A 27213-nucleotide genomic window follows, 5' to 3' on the forward strand; every position below is an offset into this window, starting at 1 on the left:
TCTCTTGGATGATTCTGAAGCAAATCTCATATCTTTATCTGTAAATCTTTCAGTATGTGCATTTGAGAGGTAAGGGCATTTTAAAAAACAAAATCATAACATAATTACATCTAAATCTACACGGAAGCATCAAATTGAAGTTAATAGACTCCCACCCTGGAAACATGAACCTCGGCCTCAGCTCCGTAATGCCTGCCTCTTCCTCATGGAAGATCGCAGACAACCCACGCCCACCAACGTGGAGGCACCAGTGGGGCCAGAAGAAAGCAGCAGCCAGGAGGCACACCCACGAAAGATGTCCAGATTCACTTTCAACAACATGGAAATCACCTGCCGGGTGGTAGAGGCCTTTACCTTACAAGTATCACTGGCTATGTGCCTTGCAGGAGTACCTGCTTTAATGATTCGTCTTATCTGTAAAGACTAATAGGATAAAATCCTCCTGCTAGTCCAGGCTGTCATTCATAACCTCAGCCCTTATGACTCATTGCTCTTTCATCTGAATCTGCTTGGTTTCCTTAAATGGAACTTGCTAATTCTATCCTTTTTTTTTTTTTTTTTTGCACGTTCACAGTGCTGCAGCTAGGAACAAGCTCTGCCTCTCTACCGATCAGCCCCTGCTTCTCCTATCTTGCCTTCCTCGTGAAGCCCTCCCTAAATACCTCCCCATTCTCCCATCTCTGTCCGCTTCTCTGTGGACCTCCACTTTGAACTTGTTGCTAAGTCAGCTTGGGTTCATTCTGTGGGGTCATTGTTCCCTCCCTGTTATGCGCTCCCATCTGCAGCACGTCCATTACTTGGCCCGGAAGTTAAGTTCCAACAATGCTAACAATTTAAAATATGGATCATCTCAGCCAGAAATCAGTCAGCTATTTACACCAGTAAATCCTTCCTGGTGTCCTGACTGGTGAGGCCTTCCTACACGGGGATGGATGCCCAGCAGACCCGAAGGCGAGTGGGCGAGTGCTATCACGGCAGGAAGGTAGCAATGGGAGAGGCCACCTGCTGGAGACTCGAACCAAGCCAGGCTCGGAAGAATGGGTGCCAGTTCGTTTGAATGAAATAAAACTGTGAATGTGCCTCACGAGAAGTGTTCTTCCCTATAGGTTCCCACTGAGTGTTTAGTCTGAATTTAGTGAAAGTAAAAAAGACTTAGCAAGTAATGCTGAGCTGCAATGAGCTAGTGTTGTGGCTTTCAAGTTCAGACGGTGGATGGGAGAGATTTAAGAGATAATTTAATCGAAACGAAAGGTGCTCAGTAGAGCCCTGGTACAGAGTCAGAACTCAGAAAATGGTCATCTTAAAGTTTTGTGAGCAAAGAGCAGGAGGTGGGCGTGGGGTCAGAGCAAGGAGCAGTGTGCTTCAGAGGACAGATGAGCTGGGACTAGGTCCTTTAGGGCATTACCCTCGACTTGTTTTCTCCCGGCCGTTTGCGGGGCAAGTTTAGGAAGCAGGAAGGAAGAGTCGTTGACCATGATCACAAATTTGGCCTAGTGGCTTCTAATCAGGAGAACGAGCTCGGTCTGTGTAGTGGCAGTCGTTCAGAGTCTTTGTGGGGAGGAGAATGTGGAGCGTTCGTAACGCCGAGCTTTCAAAGTAGGAACTTCACCCTATAAAGCAGAAGAGCATTTTTTTTTATTCTTTTGTGGTTTCACATAGCAAATGTGTGACAATCTCTACTTATAGACCAAGTGACATGCCAGGCATCGAGGAGTGAGCGCGGCCTGGATTTCTTTTGCGTCTCCATCAGCCTTTTATTTTACTCTCATCGCGCTTTCCAGAAAGTTTGTCTGCTGGGAGAATCGTTTTGACAATTTCCCCTGTTGTCAGCTCCATAGAATCCAGTTTCTGAGAAGCGGCCAGAGGCATGCAGTGACATTGCATAATCCTCCTGTGAAGCCGGAGATATCAGGCGGAGAGCTCACGGGAGCCGGTTCACACCAAGATGAAAGGAGCAGGCGTCATGGATGGTGCGCCCAAGGTGAGTGCGGGGCCCTTTGGAGGGGCAGGGGGCAAAAACAGCCCGCTATGGTTAAGGACAGTGACGGATTTTTAGCCCCAAGCTTCTAAGGAAGTCAAAAAAGTCAATAGTAATGAACACTAGTAACATGGGAGTTAGAGATGGAAAAGTTTCATGTAAGTCTAAGTGCGGAGAAGATACGTGCTCTAACGCCCCTACCAGTGAGGCTTGATTCAGAGGTGGATGAAAATGACTTCCCAGCAGAAGCCAGTTTATGGGGTTGATAACACAACCCAACCATCCCTTTGGGCCCACTCACCTTCTAACAAACTTCTCGAGCAAGATGCGAGTCTCAGCCTCAGCCCACCCCGACCTCTCTTCCCTCTGGACCCCGCAGGCCCTTAGTGTCACTCCCAGGGGGCCTGGGTGATTCTGTGTCCCTTTCCAGGAGCAGAGTCCAGATCTGGCTTCAGCCTCCCGTGCTGAGTCCATAGGGGGCATTCTACAGGCTATTTCCCGGGAACTTCTGTACTGATACGTGTGAGTGGGGCTCAGGTCTGTGGCACGCATCGAAAAAGATTCGCCACTTAGAAAGTCGCAACGGCTGCTTGAAAGGAAAAACAGCTAGGACACAAGGAAAATGAAGTCTGAGGATTATCTTGCTATACCTTTATAAAATCTGAATCAGAACAGGAAAAAAAATTACTAAAGAGGAAGCTTGCTTATGAATTACATATATGTTTCTTATTATTCAAATAATAACAATGGATGTCTCTTGATGGCTAACAAGCCCATGACAGCCTCTCTTATATGGATTGTCTGTAAATATCTAAGCTACCCTAGAATTTTGTACTCAACTATTTTCTTTGAAAAATGTTTAAACTATTGGAAAAATGTTTAAACCATGGAAAACTGGGGGTCAGTTAATTCAGGTAACCCCTGTATAGCCTTTACGTAGATTCACTGTTCGTGGCGCTTTGTCACATTCGTCTGCATCCATTTGTATTTATTTGGACCCACATGTGCACACAGTTTGTTGTGATTATTGTTAAACGATTTGAAAACAAACTGTAGGCATAATGACACCTCACCCCTAAATGACACTTCACCTCAATAGGTGTCTCCTAAAAACAAGGACATTCTTCTACACAACTCCAATATGATGACAGGCAAGAAAATTTAACATTGAATGCATAACGTCCTTCTCATACTCAGTCCACATAATGGCAGTACGTCTTCAGCTCCTCGTCCAGATGTAACCTCAGCTCAGGGTTTTGTGGTTCCCCTACAAAACTGCCAATGCACATATGATTTGTGTTTTAAAAGGCTTTCTATAAAAAAAAAATAAAATAAAAGGCTTTCTATAAATAGGAGCACTAACTGAGCACTAACTGTTGAGCTTCTCACTTTTTACAATTATGTATTAGAGTTCCTTTTATTTTAGCACAACTGAGCTCCTTGATTATTGTTCATTGATTGGTTTTTATTAGATGGTGACACAAGGCAGTCAGGGGTCATACTACGTAAAGCAGTTCTCCGCTTTGGTGCATTTGGCTCTGAAGCACTCTCGCGTTCATCAGGGGCACCCCAGAACACCTCTCATACCCTGAAGGTGGCCCGTGGCCAGTAGATCGTGACCAGTGATTACCCCGTTGCACTGTCCCCTGGTGCTGCTGCTCGCCACACAGCAGTTCTGTGCCAGTAGAGTCTTCACCTTAGTTCCCAGCAGCTGTTGTGTAGTTAGTTGTCTGACTCTCATTAGGTTTTTTCCTAATTATCTTGTAAAATTCAAGAGAAAACCGGAAAATAAATATTATGATATTAGTGGTAGGAAACACTGGGCTCAAGCGGTACATTTGCAGCAGAGAGGGGAACCTGTCGTGTGTGGCAAGGTGGTCCTTCTAACATGTCCTTCGTTGGCTTACTGGACTGTAGCTGGTTGACTCTGTGTTCAACTCCATTCAAGAAATGATGGAGAGTTTGGTCTAACAGGGTGAAGAAGTGATTTTATTATAGGTAAGCCCTTATTTGGGATTTTGGGTAGTTTCAAAAGTGCCTTATTTATGAAAATGGAGTCTGCATGTACTTTATTGGTGGAGTCCCATGTGTTACAAATTGTGTTCACATCTGAGTATGCCTGGGTTTATGTGTGTGTACACGTGTGCCCATGAGTACAGGCCATTAGAGGTGACATTGAAATTAGCATCTTTGGGCACAGGCAGCTTTGTCTCATTGAGGTAAATGTCCAGGAATTGAAGGAGAACTACAGAGCAGATAAGCACGGTGTTTGTCTTCCTTCACTTTCTGAGAATTTCTGAAACTCGATTCTACTCTAAACCGGCTTTATCACAGTGTTTTCTCTACACGCTGTACTTTCTTCTGTCAATATGGCTGTTTGCGCACTTGGTTTTCTGAAGGGAGTTTTCAAACAGATGTCTTTCTCCTGTTGCTGAAGGATGGATGTCCAGAGAACTGATCAAAATAATATTTATGTTTTACGCACATTTAAATGTTCTTAGATGTCCTTAACATTTCAGAGTCAGCCTCGAGCAAAGAGCAAATATCCTTTAGCCCTCTTTCCTCCCAATCCTGGGTGGAGTGGTCCGAGAGCCCCTCAAGAAGAGTCACAGGAAAGATATAGAATTTTTTTTAAGATTTTATTTATTTATTCATGAGAGACAGAGAGAGAGAGAGAGAGAGGCAGAGACACAGGCAGAGGGAGAAGCAGGCTCCAGGCAGGGAGCCCGATGTGAGACTCGATCCCAGGATCCCAGGATGTAGTTGTTGTCTACATCACGCCCTGGGCCAAAAGCAGGCGCTCAACCGCTGAGCCACCCAGGCATCCCAAAGATGTAGAATTAAAATCGCCAACATCCCCAGGGCTGGTGTAGACAACAACAGACCCAAATGCGAAGTGTCTGCCACTTGCCAGACCCAACTGCTTCAGTGCTTCCAGGCAAGAGCAGTGGGGATGTCATTTGTGGATGGGGGACAATGCAGGCTCTCCTTGTGCCTTAGAACCTCTGAGGTGGGCAGCAACACATTTAACTCAGGCTTTGTTGAGGAGCAGCAAGTAGGAATGTATGCAGAGAACTTACTACGGCCACAAGCCCAGCCTGACCCCTCCCCCCCACCACACCCCCTCATCTCACTTCCTCCCCTTCCTCTGCCTTGGGATGTTTGGGGACTGGATCACATGGATCCCCACAAGCATCTTCCACACTTGCTCACTCGATTGCTCAACTCCTCTCTGGACCACCCCATCCAAGTCACCTCCCCACCCACACCCTCCCTGGTCATTTTCATCCTCCACCTCCTCTTCATTAATCAACATCTGAAATCATCCCTCCCAATTGTTTCTCCCTTTGTTCATCATCTGTCTTCCCCTCTGAAGTGTCGCTCCATGAGGGACAGAGCTGGGCTTTTTTTTTTTTTTTTTTAAGATTTTTAAAATTTATTCACAAGAGACAGAGAGAGAGGCAGAGACACAGGCAGAGGGAGAAGCAGGCTCCAGGCAAGGAGCTGGATGCGGGACTCGATCCCAGGACCCTGGGATCACGCCCTGAGACAAAGGCAGACTCTCAACTACTGAGCCAAACAGGCATCCCAGAGCCGGGCTTTCTTGTTCAGAGCTGCGTCTCTAGCAGCTACAGCAGTACCTGCTCATAATAGGTGTCCAATAAACACTTCGCATATGTGCGTGTGAATGAATGGGAGGTTACAGAGAGTGAGAGCCCTTGCCACACAGCCCTGCCCTGCCACAAGGTCAAAGATAGCACTTCCTAGTTGTCAGACATCTGGGAACTGAGGCCTCCCCTGACTCTAACTCCCTAACCTCAACCTGGCCCCAGCCTGACCCACTCAGTGTAGTCTCTTGAGAACTGGCCCCCACTGCTCCCATGGTCAGTTGTTGCCTTAGATCTGAGCTTTCACAAGAACCTGTGACCTCCCTGTGACCTGGTCAAGCAGCTCCAGCCCTTCACTTGCCTCACAAGGCAAAAGAGCCCAGATACAACAGCCAGCTTCAAAATACAATTCACTGTCCCTCGTTTAGCCTTCTACCTAGAGTGTAGTTATCAGGTTGTGGCCTTCGGATGATCAACAGAGCCGATGTTCCAGTGAGGTCAGAGAGTCAGTAAATGAGTCAACGGACGCAAGGATTTCAGGTGGTGATAACGGCCACACAGAAAATGAAACAAGGTAATCTGATAGAAGTCACGGACAGAAAAGGACCTCTCTGCAGACCTCAGTGATGACAGAAGCATTCTAGACAGAGGAGACAGCAAATGCAAAGGCCCTGTGGTGGGAATGAATGCGGCCTAATGAAGGATCCTTTAAAAAGCCAGTGTCAATAAATAAGTAAGTAAGTAAGTAAATAAATAAATAAATAAATATTAAAAATTAAATTAAATTAAATTAAATTAAATTAAATTTTAAAAAAGCCAGTGTCGTTGGGACAGGAGGACAAGGAGAGAGAGTGGGCACAAATGAGATCAGAAGGGTCAGCAGGGTCCTGTTCACAGAGGACCTTGTGGGTCCTGTGAGAACTTTGAGGTGCATTCTAACTGCAAAGGAAGCCACTGGCCTATTTAAAGCAGGAGATGACATGGTCTGATTTATGTTTCTAAGACATCCCTCAGGCTGCTATCCAACAACTAATGGACTGTTGGCCAGGAAGAGCAGAGCAAAGGGAAGGGTGAGGAGACAAGGGTGGGTGGTCTCTCTTTCCATTCTGGAGACTGCTGTGGGGTCCTCAGGGGATGCGGACAAAAATTGCTTGCCCTGCCTTCTGGAAAAAAACTTTTGACATTTGAAATTGTCAGAGGATATGAACAGAAAGAATAGTAAATAAAGATATAAATAGCTTTTATTGAACTACATGTGCTACACACCTCTTTTTTTTTGAAACCAGTGTTTTTCTTTTTTACCAACATTATTTCCAGACAATATACCTTTCATCCATTCGCCAAATATCAAGTGCTTTGCCCCGTGCCACACACTGTTCTAAATGCCACAAAGGACAAAAGCATCTAGGCCCCTTTTCTGCATATAATAAACCGTCGTTTTAGTAGTAAAAAGTTGTCCCATGATATGATCACTCCTGTTTAAGAACTTGTATTCTCGTAACATTATATTTGCCAGAGAGCTCACTATATTTAAAAAAAAAAAAGAAGAAGAAGAAAAAAAGTTAAACAGAACACCCTCACGAGCCCAAAAGTTACCAGACTATTCAAAGGAAAGTGGCCTGCACGATAATCAAATGGGGAAGCAGCCGTAGAAACAGAACATGGTCATTTTGGAACTAGGATGACTAAGGGAGGAAATGACAAGTGCCTAGAGGGGAAATAACTTCAAAGGATGGAGGTAGGAGGCGGGTAGAAAATATGCTACACAAGTGATATTCGGACACTCCAAAATGAGTTGCAAAAAGGGGAAATAAATATTTTAGGAACCATTTCCAACTGTATTGCTCAGAAGCCATTTGTGGATTGGAATGGAAGAGGACTCTTGTGTCCACACCATGGGAGCCGAGTTAATGCCAAGAAGGCAGCGCATCCTGCACCCGGGACAGCATCCGGGGCTCCTGCATAAGGGCTTGGCAGCCTCTGCAAACCCCTCTGGGGAACGCATGAGAACCTCTGAAAAGTTATCCATGGGCCAGTCTGGGCTATCCCTGTGGCCACTCACTCCACAGAGAATGTCTCCGTGCGTTTAGAAGTTACCGAACGTACAGCATTGTTCTTTTCCTTAAAGGGTTGCTTCTCCTTAGAATCAAAAGCAGCCTTGGCTACACATGTGTTACAGGCGGTCCGTCATCTGGGGAGAAGAAAACAGAAGAAATGAGATAAGAACGCACTAGGGTCTTTCTCCCTTGGAGATGTTTGCCCCCTGGTTAGCAAAAAGTAAAAAGAGCTTTGTGGGATAGTCACTCCAGGTTCAGAATTCAAACCTGCCCGAGGTAGAAAGGGCAGGAGAGTCGGTTATAGATAGTGAGCCCTTTAAATTGCTTTTTTCCTACATGAATGTTGCCCAAAGTGAGGAGATAATCAGCAAGCACGGTGAGATCAACGCACAGCCGTCTCCAATCTTCCATGTGGTCTCCCCTGTAAGACCTGCGATGGGTTTATCTGTAGCCCGTTACTGATGACAAAATGAATAAGGCCAGGGACTGGAATAAATCCACACCCACAGACTGGGAGACCCACACCTTAAATAATAGGGCAGCTCCTTGCTTTCCTAACACCCCATAAAAACGACCCTGGGGGGGATGGAGAACTTGGTGAATAGGCATGAACCTTCCCTTATTTTTCTGTGATCCATTAAATGGCTTGGGCCAGCTTTGATATCTCCTTGATCAGACAGAAAAAAAATAAAATCACACCCCGCGGGGACCTTGATTGTTGTCACACAAGATGATTTTAGGTGCAGGATACAGATAGAACCTTTTTGTAATGTCAGTTATGTATTCTGATGTGCGTTAGAAAACACTGAAACCAGAGGTCCCTGGGTGGCTCAGTGATTGAGCCTCTGTCTTCAGCTCAGGTCGGGGTCCCGGAGTCCCGGGATCGAGTCCCGCATCGGGCTCCCTGCAGAGAGCCCTGCTTCTCCCTCTGCCTGTGTCTCTGCCTCTCTCTGTGTCTCTCATAAATAAATAAATAAAATCTTAAAAAAAAACACCTTAAACTAGCTCATCAAAGTGTAATTTTATAGGTAACGTTGCTTAGGGAGAGTTGCTTTTAATTGGCTTCAAGTAACATTTCACTTTAAGTTAAAAAAAACCCTCCAGACAGCAGGTGGAGGTGGGGAGAAGCAAGCTGTCGGTAGACACAGGATGTTGAAGCTCAGTCTCAGGCAAAGTGTCCTCCTCATCCGAGGCGGTAAGATCACACAGAACACTTTGCTGGATCTCCCCTGCCTTTCATCTTCTTTTCCCCTTAAAAAAAAAACAAAAACAAAAACAAAAAAAAAACAAAAAAAACAGAGAGAGAAAGAAAGAAAGAAGAGAGGAAAGGGAGCTAAGAAGGGAAAGAACCTACCTGCAGAGGCCCCGAGAAGTTCCCAGTTACTCGCCCTCCTCCCTCCATGAGCTCAAGAGCGAGGGCGGAACCTCAACCACCTCCAGAAGTTCCTTCCAACTTCTCTTTTGCCCAAACGAGGTACCTTCATCAATGACCCAGGGATGTGGCTGGCAAAGGGTGAACATGAAGGGGGACAGAGAGGAACAGATGCGGATGCTGGATCTCCAGGGCATACGGGCTGTCGAACACGGTTTGCTAGAACATGGACCCGTCCTGGGCCGTAGCTTTACCGAATCAGTTGCTGGAAGGCCTGGTCTCTGTTGCGTCCTTTCAATCCCGGGGCTAGATCAAGCGGACCTGGTGCCGCTCGCTCCCCCCAGCACACGTTGCCAGACATACAGTAGGTGCTTAATGTGTAGCTGTCAAACCAACGAAGCGCTGCAAGTGCCTTCTAGTGAGGTTCTCAGGAGTCGGGGAGGCATATTCAAACGAGTCCATCTGGTCAAGACCCAAACTTATTGGAAAACCACCGTATTCAGGCATCAGGGAAGAAAACATTTCCTTTCCATGGGGGTGGCTTTGGAATTTTTTTCTGGCCAGTCACTTCCCCAAAGTCCTTCTGCCGCTACGGAAGTCCTGCGACGAGGGGCTTTCTCCTCTGAACCGTCAGGAAGAACTTAAAGTTGGAGACACCAGAGTCCGACGTTACGGTGGAGAAAGCACATCCAGCTGGTGCTTTTTCACAGACGATGCCATCAGCCAGGGCCGTTTTTACAGGTGTTAGGAAGACAAGGAATCACTCTTAAGTTTTTCTTTTTCTCTTCTATTATCTTCACATTGCTGAGCCCACCAGGGTTATTCCCCCCACAAGGCTACTTGAACCCAGATGGGGGGGGGGTAGTCAGGGAGCAGGTGGAGGGGATGCATGGTGTGGCCAGATCCATCCTTCCCGGGCCCCTGGGCGCAGCCCACACCTGCTGACGGGAACAGCTGCAGAGCTGCACGCGTCCACGCCCCAGCGTGAGGCCCCCGCGTCCGTGCCCACGCGTCCCTGCACTCCGGCACAAACTGCCCCCGGAGAACTTCCCTCCCCACGCGCTTCCCGGCCGTGCTTTCCAGATATGGAATGATCACCTTTACAAATCATCTCTGTAAGGGACCAAGATGAAGGTGAATGTGAGTATCTGAGTTTCTCTCTCCGGATATCCATGTCTTGCAACTATCCAAGTGTTTGGGACTCTAACCTTGTAAAGGGATCCGTGACTTGTTATTTCAAGTTTTTCCCCCATGTTAAGGGAGGAGGTAATGCTGTTCCTCAAATAACTGTCACCCCAGTGGAAGTAACTGAAAGTTACTCATGGCCCATGTTTTGAAACCAAAAAGAGAATTTATGTTTTGTTTAAAAAGCTATATTCTACTAGGTTAAAAAAAATTTTTTTTAAGCTTAAGTGTGACGCTAGACGTAAAGGTAATTGGGGCAAGGGTGGGGTGGGGAGGGAGATGTTCCAGTATGTCACCTCCAGTTCAATGACTTCGGGTGACTCTCTCCATATTCTGGAGCCTTCCATTGCAGAACTCGTCCACTTTTTCAGAGGGGCTGCTGGAGCCGAAGCTCCCCGGCCTCCCCGGCCTCCCTGGCCGACAACAGCAGCTTTTCCTCAGAGTCTCTCCTTTACCCACTTTGCTGAGTCTTTAAAAATTCACTCCAAGAGAAGCAGCTCTTCTGTATGTGTAGGATGATGCAAGAAGTTGCATGGCTGTCACCTCATTAAAAAACAAAAAAAAAACAAAAAAAAAAAACACAGAAACAAAAAAACCCCAAGTATTTCCGAGGCGAACATGCAGATTATCGAGCGGAGCTGTCCCGAGCGCCACAGCGCAGCAAACTAATCCTGTCACCACATCGGGCGTGACAAATGGGACGACAGTAATTGAATACGGTCCAGCTCCCAGGGCGAGTTCTGAGTATGAACTAGACCGTCTTGCTCTCTGCCATGATGCTTAGTTCCCTATACCTAGTGGAGTTGTGCTCTTTGATGTAAGTGTCGCTGTGGAAAGCTACTGAAACCCGCGGGGGGAACCAGAAGTTAGGGCACCAGCTTCTTCCTTGGACGCTTGTTCCAAAGGGAGATGCTTAAAGGGGAGAGAGGGGGCGCCCAGGGTGGCCCAGTCAGTTTAGCATCTGCCTTCGGCTCAGGTTGTGATCCTGGGGTCCTGGGATTGAGTCCCATGTTGGCCCTGGGATCGAGTCCCAGGTCATGATCTCAAGGTCCTAGGACCAAGTCCCCTATTGGTCCTGGGATGGAATCCCAGGTCATGATCTCAAGGTCCTGGGATCGAGTCCCAGATCATGATCTCAGGGCCCTGGGATCGAGTCCCAGGTCATGATCTCAGGGTTCTAGGAACGAGTCCCCCATTGGTCCTGGGATGGAATCCCAGGTCATAATCTCAGGGTTCTAGGACCAAGTCCCCCATTGGTCCTGGGACAGAATCCCAGGTCATGATTTCAGGGTCCTGGGATCAAGTCCCAGATCATGATCTCAGGGTCCTGGGATAGAGTCCCAGATCATGATCTCAGGGTCCTGGGACCAAGTCCCCCATTGGTCCTGGGATCGAATCCCAGGTCATGATTTCAGGGCCCTGGGATCAAGTCCCAGGTCATGATCTCAGGGTCCTGGGATCAAGTCCTCTCTCTCTTAGATAAATAATAAATAAAATCTTAAAAAAAAAAAAAGAGGTAAGAAGGAAGGAGGGACAAATGGAAAACAGGAAATGGGGTGAAGGGCAAGGAAAGGAAGAGGAGGTGATCCCATCTCAACTGCAGACCTCAGGACACAGCCCCAGGAGAAGGAAGCAGGCCATCTCGCCCCGTCCCCCGTGTTACAGGTGCCACAGCAGCGCTGCTCTCTTGCAGCGGCTCCTCCTGGGTTTCGCTGTCGATGGCATGACTCTGCGTGGAAAACTGCTTTCAGCCAAGATGAGGTTGACTTGGAGGCCAGGCTCCTATCCACTCGGGGCAGAAGGGACAGAAATGATGGACAGTGACCAATCATTCGGGTCTACCAACCTACAGCCATTCTCTTCCAATAGAACCAAAGCCTTTTTTAAAAACTGAAACACATACACGTGGTTTACAAAATTCTAACTGTACCAATGAGCATGGATGGAAGGAACGTCTTCCTTTCACCCCGCATCTCTATAGTTTCCTGGGCTCTGGTTCCCCCGGCCAGAGCGAAAGCCGCAACCAAAACCTTATGTTGTCTTCCAGAAAGATGCTATCCTCCCAACAGCATAAGTGGGTGCATACCATGCACGATTTATCATCCCATTTTTTTTAAATTAATACTGTGTTTTTGGAGAATGTTTCATTTCAACTCATATAAATACCACCTCATTCTGATGGCTGTATGATACCCTGTTATAAAAATGTTTCATTATTTACCAATAATTACATGGAAGCTATTTTACAAATTCTTAGGGCAGGATCTAATTCTGGTTACTGGCCATGCAATGTACACCCCTGAGTTAAAACAGTATTAGCTGACCATCCCTCTCTCCGAGGCATATTTGGTCACTCGCTTGTCTATCGAAATGCGCGTGTCATCTTGCAGTGGAGTCTATGCCGAGCACTGTGATTTGTAGGCCAAAAACTCAGACTCCAGGCTGAAAACTGCCTGTGTTCCGTTCAGTCCTGTGCCTTGCTCACTGAGCATCCTTAGGCTACTTAATCCCCCCCTCTGTGCCTTAGTTTTCTCATCTCTCAAACAGGCTATTAGTAAGTAACTGCTTCATGGGATTGTGTAGACCAAAGGAGATAATCTGGGCGAATTATCGAATTATGGCCTGGCACAGAAGTTGAAACACTGTGAGCTATCCTCACCCAGGAGGCATTGGTTAAATAGTTAACAAAGAAAGTAAAGTGATGCCTGACTCCATATGCAGCCAAAAGATTAGCAGGGATTTTTCTTTCACTTTGATTAATTACAGGAAGTTAGTAGTAGCGGACACACAGCATGTGTAAGAAGAAGGCTGCATTGTTTTGTGGGGTTTGCAAACCAGGAATCCTTTCCAGGCAATCTTTGCCATGACTGCTTAAAACCCTGTCAACCCTGGCATCTCACCTCACGGGATGTTGTTACCCATCAAAACCTCTTACTGAACGAGTGTCATGTAGATACTTGGTCTCTTCCTCAGGGTTGTCCTTCTTCCTCTGTCTTTCTTCCCTTTTTGGAGAATGTGGATGGGAAAACGGAGGTGGTTGAGGGGATTTTGCTTCTGCTCTTGGAAACTTATATTTTCTTTTTAACATAATGTGCTTTTACAAATGATGGAAAGTAAACATGCACAAACCAAGCAATAGCACCATTCTCTCTACTTTCGTCTTCCCAAGCCTATCTGCATATTTACGGAGCATGAAATACTTCCAGTGAATTCTTCTAGTGCGTTTGAGGGGAGATGATTGTCCTTAGCGACAATCAAAGGGCTTTCTCAGCCTTGCGTCTACTCCTGGGCATCTGATTCTGGATTCAGCCGCCCCATAGAAGTATATGAGAGAAGCTTTCACTGATCTCAAAGTCAAGGCTCCTACAGCCAGGGGAAGCCCTTTATTAACCTCAACGATTCATACTTGCCATATGTCAAAGGCTTTGAAATATTTACAGCGTATGCTTTAAAAAAAATTGTGGTTTATGTGTTACTATTCTCTCATGATCCTCAGAGGGGAAGTATGAACAATTTTGCCACCTTCTCCTGAAACTCAGATTCTTGGAAACAAGTCATGGATTCTGTGAGAAAGAAGCTAAAATGATAAACATGGACATCTCTCAAAGAAGGAGTTTAGTAGAAGACAGGTGGCCATTTAGTCAACAATGAGGTTCTATGACGTTGTAAGAGCAGGGATCCAACCACCACTTGTCACTCATGGTCCTTGCCCCATGGACCATCTCCTCTTGTCTTATTCAGGGCACTTCTTATTTACTATTTCCTGCCCTGAGCTGGTCACTTTGTAGTAGGATTTATGTCCCCAAGGAAATGATGATATTCTGGCTACTTTGAAGGAAACCATCTCAGGGTCTATCCTATCCCCTGGCTACTAACTTTTTACTGTTAGGAATACAAGAGGATGGAGGTGGGGATAGCACTTGTATCAGCTGTGATGCTGATCTGACCCCTGTGAAAGGGAGGACAGAAGAGCAGATCACCTGTTAAGAGAAGCCCTGCACTGAGCAAAAATGCTCCAGCCTCCTGCCCATTAACTTTGGGTTTGCCAAGGAAAACAGCCTGAGGGCCTCTAAGACCCTAGGTGTGGGCTGGACTCAGCAGCAGAGCACTTCACTTAGCCCAAGAAGTTATATTTTAAAATCTGTATGAGTATGCCACAGCCTCCAGCACTCCCAAATGCCTTATACCTGGCCTGCCTCAATATCCTTTCTGCCCAGATCCTATAATCATGTGAGATTGCTGCTCCTTCCTATGGATGTCTTTAAAGCCACTTCTTCTAAAAGCACTTGCATTTAGACTTTAGCAGATCAGAGCAAGATGTTAACCTGGACTTGGAGAGGCCGTGCATGAGGCTGGCAAAGCAGACTTTGGAATCAGACAGACTCAAATCTGAATCCCTACACAACTGTCTGCTGCTGTGTGTCCTTAGGCAGGCCATGTAACCTCTCCTGGTCTCAGGCACATAAAGCTCTCAAATGAGGCAAACCCAGAAGACAGCATCCAGGGTCCCCGTCCTGCCCTAATGCTCTGAGTTTCTGCAGCTTCGCTCTTTCAAGTGAAGTAGAGAAAATAAAAATGGAAAGTAAAGCCAGAAGGCAAGCAGAGCTCTTGCAGTTTCCAAGGAGCTGTGCCCACCCTCCTGGTCTAGAGGGTGATGAGTGAAGAAGCACAGAACTGAAGCTTCTGCAGGTGGCATCTCCATGGGCTCGTTCCATCTGGTTCTGCTTAGAACTGTAGCTGCTGTGGAAGACAGAAAGGACGAGAACCAATTCTCTCTCTCCACTTCTTGCTCTCCCTGGTTCATACCACGTCCCTCCTCCCTTCTCTGGTAATCATAACCCTGCCCTTCTTTCAAGACTCGCCTCAAAGACTGCATGCCATCACCACCTGCTCCCTACGGCTAACTTAAATCCAACCTGTACCCTCGTCTCAGCGATGGGCATCCCCCACCTGGACTGGGCTATTGGCTTTGACGAGCCTCTTTGGCCTCACAGTAGCCCCACTCCGATCCCTTTCACCCAGCAACCAGATAAAGAATCAAGCTCCAGATCCTCTGTTTGCTTGTCTTCAGCCAGCCTGGTCACTTTTCAGTTCCTCTAGCTTGCTACCCACTGCACACACACGCACACACACACACTCCGTCTCCTCCCTCAGCCCTCAGACATTTCTCTTCCTCCCCCTGGATGCTCTCTCCCCCACTCTTGCTCTGACTCCTACTCACCCCCAGAGCACAACCTTCACAGCTCCTTTCTCGCTACACCCATATTTCTCACAACTTCCATATTCTCCTTCATTGCCCAAAGAGGGGTGGAAACCTGTATTGCTTTCCATGAAAATCTGATTGGACTTTGCCTCCTCCACTGGAACGTAGATTGGCATGAGATCAGGAACTGTTTTGTTCGCTGCTGTGTCTCCAGCAGAGCACTGGGCTTATAGTAGGTGCTCAATACAATCTTCGTGAATGAATGAATGAATGAATGTATGAATGAATAAATGAATGATGTAACAACATCCCAGATTTCTCTAATTGTAGCTAATTATTCCCATAGCTCATTGCTGATTCAACATAGACGAACACATTGCATCTGGCAGTTGTGCAAAGGTCTCTCCAGAATGAGAACATTATTCTTCGCCTTCGTCTCTTTCTTCCAGCTCCATATTCATTTTCCTTTTCCCTCCTCTAGCTGCTGTATGGAGATGGGCATTTGAGGGAAATGCCGTTTTTGGAAATTAGTTAGGAATATTTCTTTTTTTTTTTTAATTTTTATTTATTTATTTATGATAGTCACAGAGAGAGAGAAAGGCAGAGACATAGGCAGAGGGAGAAGCAGGCTCCATGCACCAGGAGCCTGATGTGGGATTTGATCCCAGGTCTCCAGGATCGCGCCCTGGGCCAAAGGCAGGCACCAAACCGCTGCGCCACCCAGGGATCCCCAGGAATATTTCTTTCACTGCTCATAGAAGTTAGCTGCCAGTGTGCCCGCAGGGAACAAAACTATAAACACATATCTTCCTTCATCTCTTAAATATCTGCACAGATGTTTCCAAATTAACACCCTATTAAAAAAAATACCTTGTGAGTGGCCTCAGAGATTATTGCAGTTGTTGTTAGGTTCTCTCGTGGTGGGCTGACAGTTGCTTCCAAGTATTGTCTATAAAAGCTGAGGACAGTGCCAGGAACATAGGTGCACGATGAGTGTTTGCTGCTGCTGTTTCTTCTCTTCCTCCCCACACCACCAGTCAGCTCAAAAGAGTCTGGCTTGCCTTGACTGGGTTCGTTCCTCAGCATGCCCACAGGCTCAGCATCTCAGGCCTGTGTGGATCCAGAGGAGGAGACTAGCCTTAAGTGGGGGTCAGGACACCTCTGCAAGAGGTGATTTTCATTCAGGGAAAGCCTCTGCAGGAAATGACCTTTGAGCTGAGATCCGAAGGAGGTGCCAAGTGATGCAAGGTCTGGTGTAAGAGGGCTCTGGGCAGGAGGAATAGCAAGGGCAACGGTCCTGAGGTGGAAACAGGCTTAGTGCATCTGGGAAGAGTGAGAAAACAATGGGGCTGAAGAAAAATTAGCAGGCAGAGTGGTGGGCCAGGAGGGTGACCAGACAGGGAACGCAGGTTTTGTTCTAAGTGTATTTCTAAGTCATTGGAGGTTTTTAAATAACAGATCAATATGATCTGGTTTATGGATATAAATACTTATGTGTATAAATGTCTGGAAAATGAATTGTAAGGGAATGGTGCACTAATGGATATGGGGAGAGCAGTTAGGGTCCAAGTGACCTTTAGACAAGTCATTTGACCTCTCTGACCCTCAGTCTCTTCCTCTGTAAAATGAGGATAAGAAAACCCACCTCTGAGGCTTCTGAGAGTTAAATGATAATAATGACTGCAGTGCCCCCAACACCAAATAGGGCCCCCTTCAATATGGTCCTCTGTTTTCTAGATGAAGAGCCCCCAAGACACCTCACTTGTGCTAAATTCTTTTGGAACAGAAACTTTGATGGGCTTTGTTATTAAAACTCTGAGACACTGACTGCATGAGGTGTCCAGAAACATCCCTGCCAGTTATAACGAAGGGAATTAGTGATAGCAACAGACGCAGGATTTTCCTTTGCTGGGAGTTTATGGCCTGTAAGGTAGGCGTGGTTGTAACCCCAGGCTGCAGGCCGGAAGCCCGGAGTAAACCTTGCCTCCCAAATAAGACTGGGGTTGTCCATCTTGGACAGCTGTGGGTGCCCAGGGGCGTGGGTGACCAGACAAACCCACTATTCTCTGGGAAATAGTCCCTGCCTCTCGCAATAGGCAAATCCACCGACGAAGCTGTTGCCAATCTGGACGCTTCCGAGCAGCTGCCACGCTGCAGCAACTGCTTTGTCTGGACATACACATGATCTTGTTTCTAGACAAATGCAAGCACAACTCAGATGATCGGCTTTTTCTTTTATGGATGTGTCAAGTGTCTTTCATAAGATGGAAGATGAAATGGTGATTGGCTGGAGACTGTTTTTGTTTTCTTGCCTGTGTGGACAGTTGAAGTGTAATGTTCAAGACAGTAAAATCATGACTCTCAGGAGAATTTAAAATGACCTCATGTCAAAGATTTTATTAAATTCATCAATGAATGGGAGAAACAGTAAGATGTTCAAACTAAGTCAAAGAGCATTTGAGAACCTAGGTAGTTGTAGGCAATTTTTTTTAAAGATCTTATTTATTTATTGAGAGAGCATGAGAGAAAGAGAGAGAGACAGAGAGACAGAGAGACAGAGAGAGAGCATGAGCAGGGGAAGGGGCAGAGGGAGAGGGAGAAGCAGACTCTGCTGAGCGGGGAGCCCGACATGGATTCTAGGACCCTGGGATCATGGCCTGAGCCGAAGGCAGACGTTTAACCAACTGAGTGCCCCCGTTGTAGATAATTTAATAAAAGATTATTAAGAGACGATTGCAAGGCTAGTTATACATCTGGTTAAAGTCTGACAAAGTAGTAAACTATAAACTTTCAGGTTCGTTTCTTACTATACAGAGATTATTATTATTTAACTAGAAAAAAATCTACAAAGTAGCATGGAACTTCACTGAATCCTGGCCTTTAATCCGTACTCTTTATAAGATTCTAAAACTCTGTTCCCTCTAAATGCTTCATCTTTGCTGGATTCTCCAAGCTGGAAAGGCGCTCACACCACATTGACGGGACAGTCACTGAGTGGGCAGATTAGCCAGGTCCTGAGCCCACCTTCTGGAACGTCTTGATGGTCATTCTCACCATCAAGAGATGGTGATGGCCACCTAAGGAGATGGGCAGAGAGTCACAGAGAGCCTCCATCTACTCTACTCTAGAAGGAAACAGGGGCTCTCACCTTGGTGCTGTGTGTCTCTTTATCTCCCAAAGACTTGAACGCAGGGGCATTACATTGTGCGTCCATATCCACCCATTAACTCAAAAAGTGGCCAACGAGCAGCTCCTATACCGGAAGCTGGAGATGCTGTTAGAGCAAGGAAGGTGTGCTCTCCAGAGCCAGTGCTCTAGCCTGGACATAGACACCACATAGACAATCATCACCTACTTAGTGAATTATATGTGATTATCATCAGCACCGATATGGAAAAGCATTGAGCAAAAGAATTGGAGAGGCCTAGTGTAGTCTAGGGGAGTCTGAGCATCAGGGAATCTTTTGCAGGGAAGGGACATCTATATGGAGCCTGGAAAGATGAGTGGGTCTGACCAGGCACCCAGCTGCTCACTCTTTCAGGTAGAGGGAACAGCCTGTGTGAAGGACTCAAACCCCCACAAAGGGTGGTGCTCTTGTGGGGCTGATGAGGAAGTTGATACCACGAGCCTGGAAATGTAGGCAGGGGTGGGATCTCTTAGGGCCTGAAGGTTTGGGCAGAGTAAAGGCTCCGAGGGAGCCATGGAAAGCTCAGAGTGGACCATCACATGATCAGAATTGGTGGCCCCACACAAGCACAGGGGACAGTGCCATACCTCACACACATTCAGCCAAGGTCGGCTTCCCTTACAAAGGAATATGTGGCTGGCCAAGGGGACACTTCATGGGGTCCCTCACACCCAGAAGGCAGTCGGTGTCTTATTAGCCCTAACTTGGCTTTCTGCTTTTCAGTGCAACCCCCCAAACATGCACACTCTGCCTCCAACCAGTGAGATCTGCGCCATCCCTCTCAGGGAGGGTTTCTGGTTCCCCAGGGATGGGAGAGGAGATGCCCACAGGCAGGCATGTCCTTCGCAACACACATGCCTCTAACACTTCAGGAACATGTTCCTTTTTAAAAATGAGTTAATTTCCAAAAATGTATTTAAAAAAAAACAGTTCAAGTTTCCACGACAAAGATTTTTAAACAAATGCACCATCCAACCAAGATCATGACAAGGGTCATGGGGTGTGAGGAAATGAGCAGTCTTGTTCCACTGTTGGGACGGAAGTGTACACAGGTCAACTGTGCCTGAGGGCAATGAGGGAGGGGAGCTCTAAGGATTTTACCCACCTGGAAATTTATTTTCAGGAAATTCTCTGTGAAAATAAATGAGACTTGCAAATATTTGACTATAAAGATGATCATCTTTGCACTGTTTGGAATAACTGAAAACTGGAATTAGCTAGCATGACGCAGAAGCAGGAAGAACAAGCATGGTTCACCCTTAAAACAGAAAACAGTGCCACTGTTTAAAAGGATACTGAGTCATGTGTCTTTGGGGGCACAGAAATATATTCATAACCTATCATTAAGCAGGGGGAAACAGCAGATTGTAAAACTGTATGTAGCATATGATCCCATGAGGTTTTTAAAATACAACTGACTCTGGGTATATAAATGGACAAATAAAAAATAAAATAAAATAAAATAAAATAAAATGACAAATATGCACAAGATCCAAGAGGTCATGAACAAAAGGAGTGACAGTGGTTTTCTGTGGTAGGCATTTCTGTTTTCTTCTACCTGCTTCTCATTATTTTATGGTCTCTCTGTTGTGAACTTTTATTGCTTTTGTAGTAAGAAGAAGGTTCCATGGATGAAACTTGTTCATGGTCTCTGAGGATCTCAACTGCAGTAGATTTTATGTGGGATTTTCAGTGTCTGCATGGAGAATTTGATTCCACTTATGCTTCTCAGATACACGTGTAACAATGCTTCTCTAAATACCTATAGACCTGACTGTGGTTTAAGGTGATACTTTTCAATAGTTGGACATCCAATTCCATTTTTTTTTGTTTGTTTGTTTTTTGTTTTGTTTTGTTTTTTGTTTTTTTTTTCAATTCCATTTTTGTAACAGAAGAACTTTATGCAGAAAATAAATAAAAAGCAACACTTCTTAACAAACGTAATGGGGTGGTTGAACATTTTTGCTTCATTTTATTTATAAACTGTATGTACTAGGAGCTAGTGAGTATAAAAAGTATAATTAACTAAACTTAGTTAAAGAAAGAAAAAAGCAACCAGAAGGATAAATACCAAAATGGTATGAAAAGGTACCTCTGAGTGGTGGGTTTATGGGTAATTTTCACTTACCTCTTTTTGCTTCCATATATTTCCTAATTTTTCTGTGATAAGTGTGCACTGATATAGTAACAAGTGATTATGTTAAAACCCAGAGAAACAAACTGCCTTTGTTTAATTATAGCAGAAAATCCATATAAGAAGGATGCTTACCCATGGCTGCCCCTGCGACAGGGTGATTTACCTTTGAGGATCATGTGGCTTATGGAAAGACAATGAGTCTGAGAATTATGGAGACTGACTGGATTTTTTAAAAGAATTTTATTTCTAGTATTTTATTTCTTTATTTGAGAGAGAGAGAGAGAGAGAGAGAGAGAATGAGCATAGGCAGGGGGAAGGATAGAGGGAGAAGGACAAGCTGACTCCCTGCTGAGCATGGAGACCGACTTGGGGCTTGATCCCAGGACCCCAAGAACACAAGCTGAGCTAAAGGCAGATGCTTAATCAGCTGAGCCACCCAGGCGCCCCTGACTGGGTTTTGATCCTGGCTATGTGACCATAGACTAGTCACTAACCCCCATATCTCTGCTTCATAGTTAATGAACATTCACTGAACATCTCCTATGCACCTGAGTCTGTGCTGGGGCCAGAGCAGCACATAAGTGAGATATGGTCCCAGGCAGTCATGGAGCTTCCAATCCAATTCAGGAGAAAAATAACAAGCAGAGAAAGAGCACCACGATCATTATGACAGTAACAGCCAACCTTTACGGAGCACCTACTAAATGCCAGGCATTGTTCAGTGAGCTTTATGTACATAACAACCCTTTTCATTCTCACCCCCTGAGGGAGGTATTATCATTAGTCCCATTTTACAGACCAGGAAATGGAGGCCCAGAGAGAGTGGCTCATTTGCTCAAAGGCACACAGTTAGGAAGTCATCAAGCCAGGATTTCAATTCGACTACATGCTATGCTGCACTCACCTGTGCAGGTCATGGTCATCACAAATTGAAACAGTGCCGTGGGGGTACATTCAGGAGACTTGCCAAATTAGACTGGCCTGAAGAGATGACATTTCACCAGAGACCCCAAGGATGGGTAGAAAACAATCAGGCAAAGAGTAGGAACAAGAGCCTGTGGGTCAAGGAAACATATGACTGTCCTCTAGTGTTTCTAAGCCAGTGGTGTAGGTGGAGTGGTTGTCAGCAACAGTAATAACAATGAATGCTTTCTCCTCCCACCCTCAGACACTCTTGGCCAGAGCACTTTACGACAACCACCCAGATTGTTCCTATGAGCTGGCTTTCTGCAGAGGAGACATCTTGACCATCCTGGAACAAGACGTGCCAGAAAGCGAGGGCTGGTGGAAGTGTTTGCTCCACGGGAGGCAAGGTCTGGCTCCTGCCAACCGCCTCCAAATCCTCCCTGAGGCCCCTGCAGACAGGCCCTGTCCCCCTTTCCTGAGAGGCCTGGAAGAAGATCTCGCCAGCTCCAAGGAGACCTACCAGGTGCCCACCCTGCTCAAGCCCCTGACTCCAGGCCCCGTGTACGAGCACATGAAGAGTTGGGTGGAGGGGCCTCCACCTGCCACCGCCGAAATCTACGAATTCCCCGACCCACCTGCCAGTGCCAGAATCATCTGTGAAAAGACTCTAACCTTTCCAAAACAGGTATGCATGTTTCCAAATAAAACAGATGGGTCAAGGAGTATGTGAGACACCCAGGGGCTTACCTCTGCCTTGAATTCTTGGTGTCTATCAGGAGGATCAAATGTGCTAAGTGGGAACCTGGACTCCTCTGACTCGGTGATGATTTCCTTGGCAGGAAATTGGATGCTTAGTGGGGCTGGTCATGAAAGTATTAAGAACTTTCGCGGTGGCCTCTTGGTGCACTAGGACTTCTAGTGATGGGTTCAAAGGCAAGGAATCACCCAACAGATTTAATATCTATATTCCCTTCAACCCAAGAGACTTTACTTCCAGTATTGCTACAGAAACACACAAGAAGGCAAACATATCTGGGTGAGGAGGCCATGGCCATAATAGCATTTTTTTTTTTTTTTTGTCACAGGGTAAAATAGTAGATGACTAAATGGTTGTTAATGGGGGGGATTGGTTACCTAACTTTTTATTATCCCTACAACATACTAGGCACTTGTCAAAAAAAAAAAAAAAAAAAAGATGAAGTAATTCTAGGGGACATGTATCAGGGCGAAAAAACAATCATTTAAACAAAAACCAAACAAAGACTAAAAAAAAAAAAAAGAAAGAAAGAAAAAAAAGAAAAGAAAAATCTGTGTTTGTATATGTGTGCATGCCCATCCAGAAGAGATCACACACCAATAGTGGCTCCCCTTAAGAAGTGGAGTTGATCATTTTTATGTTCCTGGGACTGTGCCTGGCTGGGGTGGGTACTCAGTAAATACATGATGAGCAGAGAGATAAGGAAGCTGATTTGTGTGTTATATGCAGTATGTATTGCATCTGCAATTTTTTAAAATAGCCATTTAAAAAGCAGAGGGAAAGAAGCACCAGGTAAATGCAGAATGAACACTTTTTTTTTTTTTTTTTAAGAAGGAAAGAAATTTAAAGAACAGAGGAGAAAAATCAAGTGTTGTTTTTCCCAGGCCTTCACGAGGTGTTAAGCATGCAGAAAAGATCTGCGTGGTCTCCGGTCACTGTGGGCATTTCCTGCACACTCTGCCTCCAGCTCAAAGGACACATCCCACCTGGCTCGAGCTCCAGGCAGGGGGGTCCTGGCCAGGTCTATGTCCAGGAAGGCTGCTCCCCCTGATGTACATGCTGGGGGCCCTGGGAAGGTCCTGCTAACCATGCATGCCTTCTCCACACCACTTCCGACCAGAGAAAGGTGTTGATTTCTTAGAATATTTTAAACACTTCAGATTTTCTAACCCCCCGGGCTGCCAGGTGGAGAACCAGACATTTGTTACGCAGAACAGCTGCCATTTAGAGGCGCTGGCTACAAACACCAAAATGAAGCTGGTCAAGCCTTCTACAGCTGCCCCCAAGGTGGACCCTAAGGCACTTTTCTGGAACAGCTGGCCAGTCGAGGCCTGGCATGCTCAGCTGCTGTCTGAGCAGCTGACTCCAGGCAGGGCCTTGGTGGCGGTTTCTCCAAGAACAAGTGGCCTTTTCTGAAGTGACTTTGAGTTTCCTCCTCTCCCTAAAAGGCAAACAGGTGCCATGTCTGCGGTCCACCAGGTATCCCTAGCACCCCAGCCAGCGCAGGCTCCTACAACTTTAACGTTTTTGTTTTTAAAGGTTTTACTTATTTATTCATGAGAGACACCTAGAGAGGCAGAGACGCAGGCAGAGGGAGAAGTAGGCTCCATGCGGGACTCGATCCCAGGACCCCGGGGATCACACCCTGAGCCAAAGGCAGAGGCTCAACCACTGAGCCACCCAGGCGTCCCCAACGTTAACACTTGCTAAGTAAATGAAGTGACTGTGGACTCCCAAGTTCTAGACTGGCATCATGATAAAGACGAGTTTACTTTCTAAACCTAACTCAGAAAAGGGTCAGAGCATGGGCTGTGCGAGTCGCCTCGACACGAAGCGTGTCTGTGATTGGAGCCCTCCTACATGTGAGGCTGCGGCCGTGCACACAAACCACAGCCACCCGAGGGGAATTCAGAAACCAGGGGCTCTTGGCCACTCAAGGAAGCTGCTTGACGTGGCCCCAGTAAAACACCTGGGGAAGTTTCCTGCCTGTTTCCTCTGTGGCTGCTCCATCTGCATTTTTGCTTCCTCCTTCCCCACTTTTTTTGTATCGCCTTCTCTCTGCTTTGGGGGCGGGGGGTTGTCTCAGAGCAAGAGGTGCCACCTGTGGCTTGGAAATCAGCAGGGCTGGCTGATGGGGCTGATGGGGCCATGCTGGGAGAGGGGACACGTCCCAACGCTCCCCTGTAACTCTGTGTCTTACTCTGCCATTTCGAAGTCTTGAAGTTTTACTTCTGGCTATTCTAAATAATTCCACTGTTTCCTCTGCTACGAGAAGGAAGGAGCTAGAAGAGGTGGATCAGTTCAGGGGCACCTGGGTGGTCCAGTGGTTGAGCATCTGCCTTTGGCTCAGGGTGTGATCCCAGGGTCCTGGGATCGAGTCCCACATGGGGGTCCCCGTGGGGAGCCTGTCTCTCCCTCTGTGTCTCTGCTCCTCTGTGTGTGTGTGTCTCAGGAATAAATAAATTTTAAAAATCTTTCAAAAGAAAACCGGTTCAGAATCTTCTGATCTGCGGAAGAGGAGCCCTCGCCACCCCGCTCGTGTAGTCTGGGGGTCGGCCCTGACTCTGTGGTGGTGGAGGGAGTGCATACTAAGTAGAAGCACTTGATGGGACGAGCCAAGTCCAGCCACAAGCTTGGAGCTGTTTTCCAACGGGCAGTTCATGGGCTTGGAACCGGCCCATGCGACCAGATGACCCATTTCACAGACCCCCCTCCTTATCCCCTGCTTTGACTCTCACTCAAGTAAGATGGCCAAAAATTAAAAACCAAGAAAGGTGAAAAGATATCACTTTTTTTCGAGTTGTCTGATCAAGGGACCCCCGTATCAGAAGCAGACATCTCTGGAAGAGACCTATGTGGGTCTTGAGGACAACTCTTCACTTTCCAAACAGGGAACTAATTCCCAGAGAGGTGGGGTGGCCCATCCAGGGTCACAGGGTGACGGATGCCCAGGACCGAAGCTTCTGTGAGCCTGCCCACAGCTGTCCCTGCACCTAGCCTCTGCATGCCCCTGCCCTTGGCTGTCCTGACTCCACGGCTGACACTGTCCATTCTTTGCAATGAGCTTTTTACTGAAACGTAACCTCCAGATCCTAAGGGTGTAGCTTAGTCACTAGCATCCAGATCAAGGGACTGAACAAAACTAGCACCCCAGGAGCCCCCTCACACTTTCTCCTGGTCACTTAACTTCCTCTGGGGTGGCCACTATCTTGAGATTTGTTTTACTTTTTATTTCAACTTCCTTAATAGAATAGGACTGGCCTGACTTTTTTTTTAATCACCATACAGAGAACATATTTGATGCTGGTTTGAATTCAGGAAGGAGAATCTTTAGTATTTCAAGTAAAAGGGGTTCCAACTTCCCAGTGGGGTTACTTTCAGACCCACTAGTTCTTTTCTTTCTTTCTTTCTTTTATTTGAGAAACAGATAGAGAGGCAGAGTCACAGGCAGAGGGAGAAGCAGGCTCCATGCAGGGAGCCCGACGTGGGACTCGATCCCGGGTCTCCAGGATCACACCCTGGGCTGAAGGCGGCACTAAACCACTGAGCCACCCGGGCTGCCCGGACCCACTAGTTCTTGAACAGGAGTTCCCTCCTATCCTCCTAAACCTTTGAAACCGTGGTGCCCAAACATTGTTCCTTAATTTCTTTTCCAAGAAAACACTGGGCATTTTCGAGCCAGCTTCCTCTACCTGAAATTCCCACCGGAAAGTCCCTCTGTCCTCTGCAGGTGGTCTACCCACAAAGCCAGCTACAAAAGAAAAGGAGCCTCGGGTCCTAGGGGGTAATAGGCAATGGAAGTGCATTTGGAAAAGCTCTGTGGTAGGAGAGAGCTTGGGATGTTGGAATAAGCCCGGACTGGAGGTGATGGCCCTTGGCCTAGCCCGAGACACACCATGCACGGTCACTGCGATTGGACAGGGCAGGCCTGTCGGGAGCTTGGATTTAACCCCGAGTGGGGTGGAAAACCACTGTCATAGCCTAAGAGCAGCAGGGACGAAGTCAGGTTTCCTGCCCCACCGCAGGGAGAGCATTCATAGAGCAGAGGAACCGTGGGGCGTCTCACAAACACAGGCTCCCTTGAGCACAGTTAGTTATCGGGTTGGGAAAAGGTGGGGTTTAGGTGACGGGTACGCAGAGGCTCTATGCAAAATGGGGCGGCGTGTAAAGGGTTGGCATCAGCCCAGGCTGCAAAGCAGGCTCCTCTCTCCTTGGGACCCTCCAGGTTAGGGTAGACGTGGAATGTCCCATCTGATGCCGCCTGCCTGGAGCTCTGTGTCAGGGGTGGAAAGCGAGCCTACTTCTCTGACAAGAGTGGGATGTTTCCTTTTCCCTAATAGAACTTCAGGCTGCAATGCTCCTGAGAGCCTAGGACTTTAGAGAACCAGGTTTCTCTGTAAGAAAGCAGTTAGCATTCGGAGGGACCTTATTTTGACACGTGACAGCTGACTGTGTCCTGGGGGAAAGGGGGCTGTCTGTCCTGTTTGCTTTGCAGCTGCTTTACCTGCACCAGTTATTCCAGCCCAATCGGTGGTGGGACCCACTGGTCTGCTACCACTGCCTCAAGGGGTACCAGTTCTTTCACCCCAAACAAACAAATCAATAAGTAGGTTCTAGCATTTCCTTCATGCCAGGCACAGAGGTGGGTTGCCCTCCTGAACAAAGGGACTCTGCTCTAGTCATCAACTGCTCCTCTATCTGGACCGCCCACCCATCTGCACCTCTTCAGGTCCTAACCATCCTCGCGATCCAATTCAGAAAGCCCTGGGTGCCCAGTGGGAAATGCATCTCCCTCTGCCAGACTCTCTGGACTTGACCCTTTC

General features: G+C 46.9%; 1 protein-coding gene across 1 annotated transcript in view; it reads left to right on the top strand.

Annotated features, from left to right (window-relative positions):
* The first annotated feature begins 582 nt into the window (after positions 1–582).
* The window catches only part of CASS4 (Cas scaffold protein family member 4), a 36483-nt gene continuing 9852 nt past the window's right edge, over positions 583–27213 (top strand). Inside the window, exons 1-2 of the mRNA XM_072801489.1 lie at positions 583–1981; positions 21896–22318. Coding sequence (XP_072657590.1) covers positions 1946–1981; positions 21896–22318 — 459 coding nt within the window. The 5' untranslated portion in view covers positions 583–1945. The remainder of the gene's footprint in view (positions 1982–21895; positions 22319–27213) is intronic.

This window comes from Canis lupus, chromosome 26 (assembly GCF_048164855.1).
Source record: "Canis lupus baileyi chromosome 26, mCanLup2.hap1, whole genome shotgun sequence".
In the NCBI taxonomy this organism is placed as follows: Eukaryota; Metazoa; Chordata; class Mammalia; order Carnivora; family Canidae; genus Canis; species Canis lupus.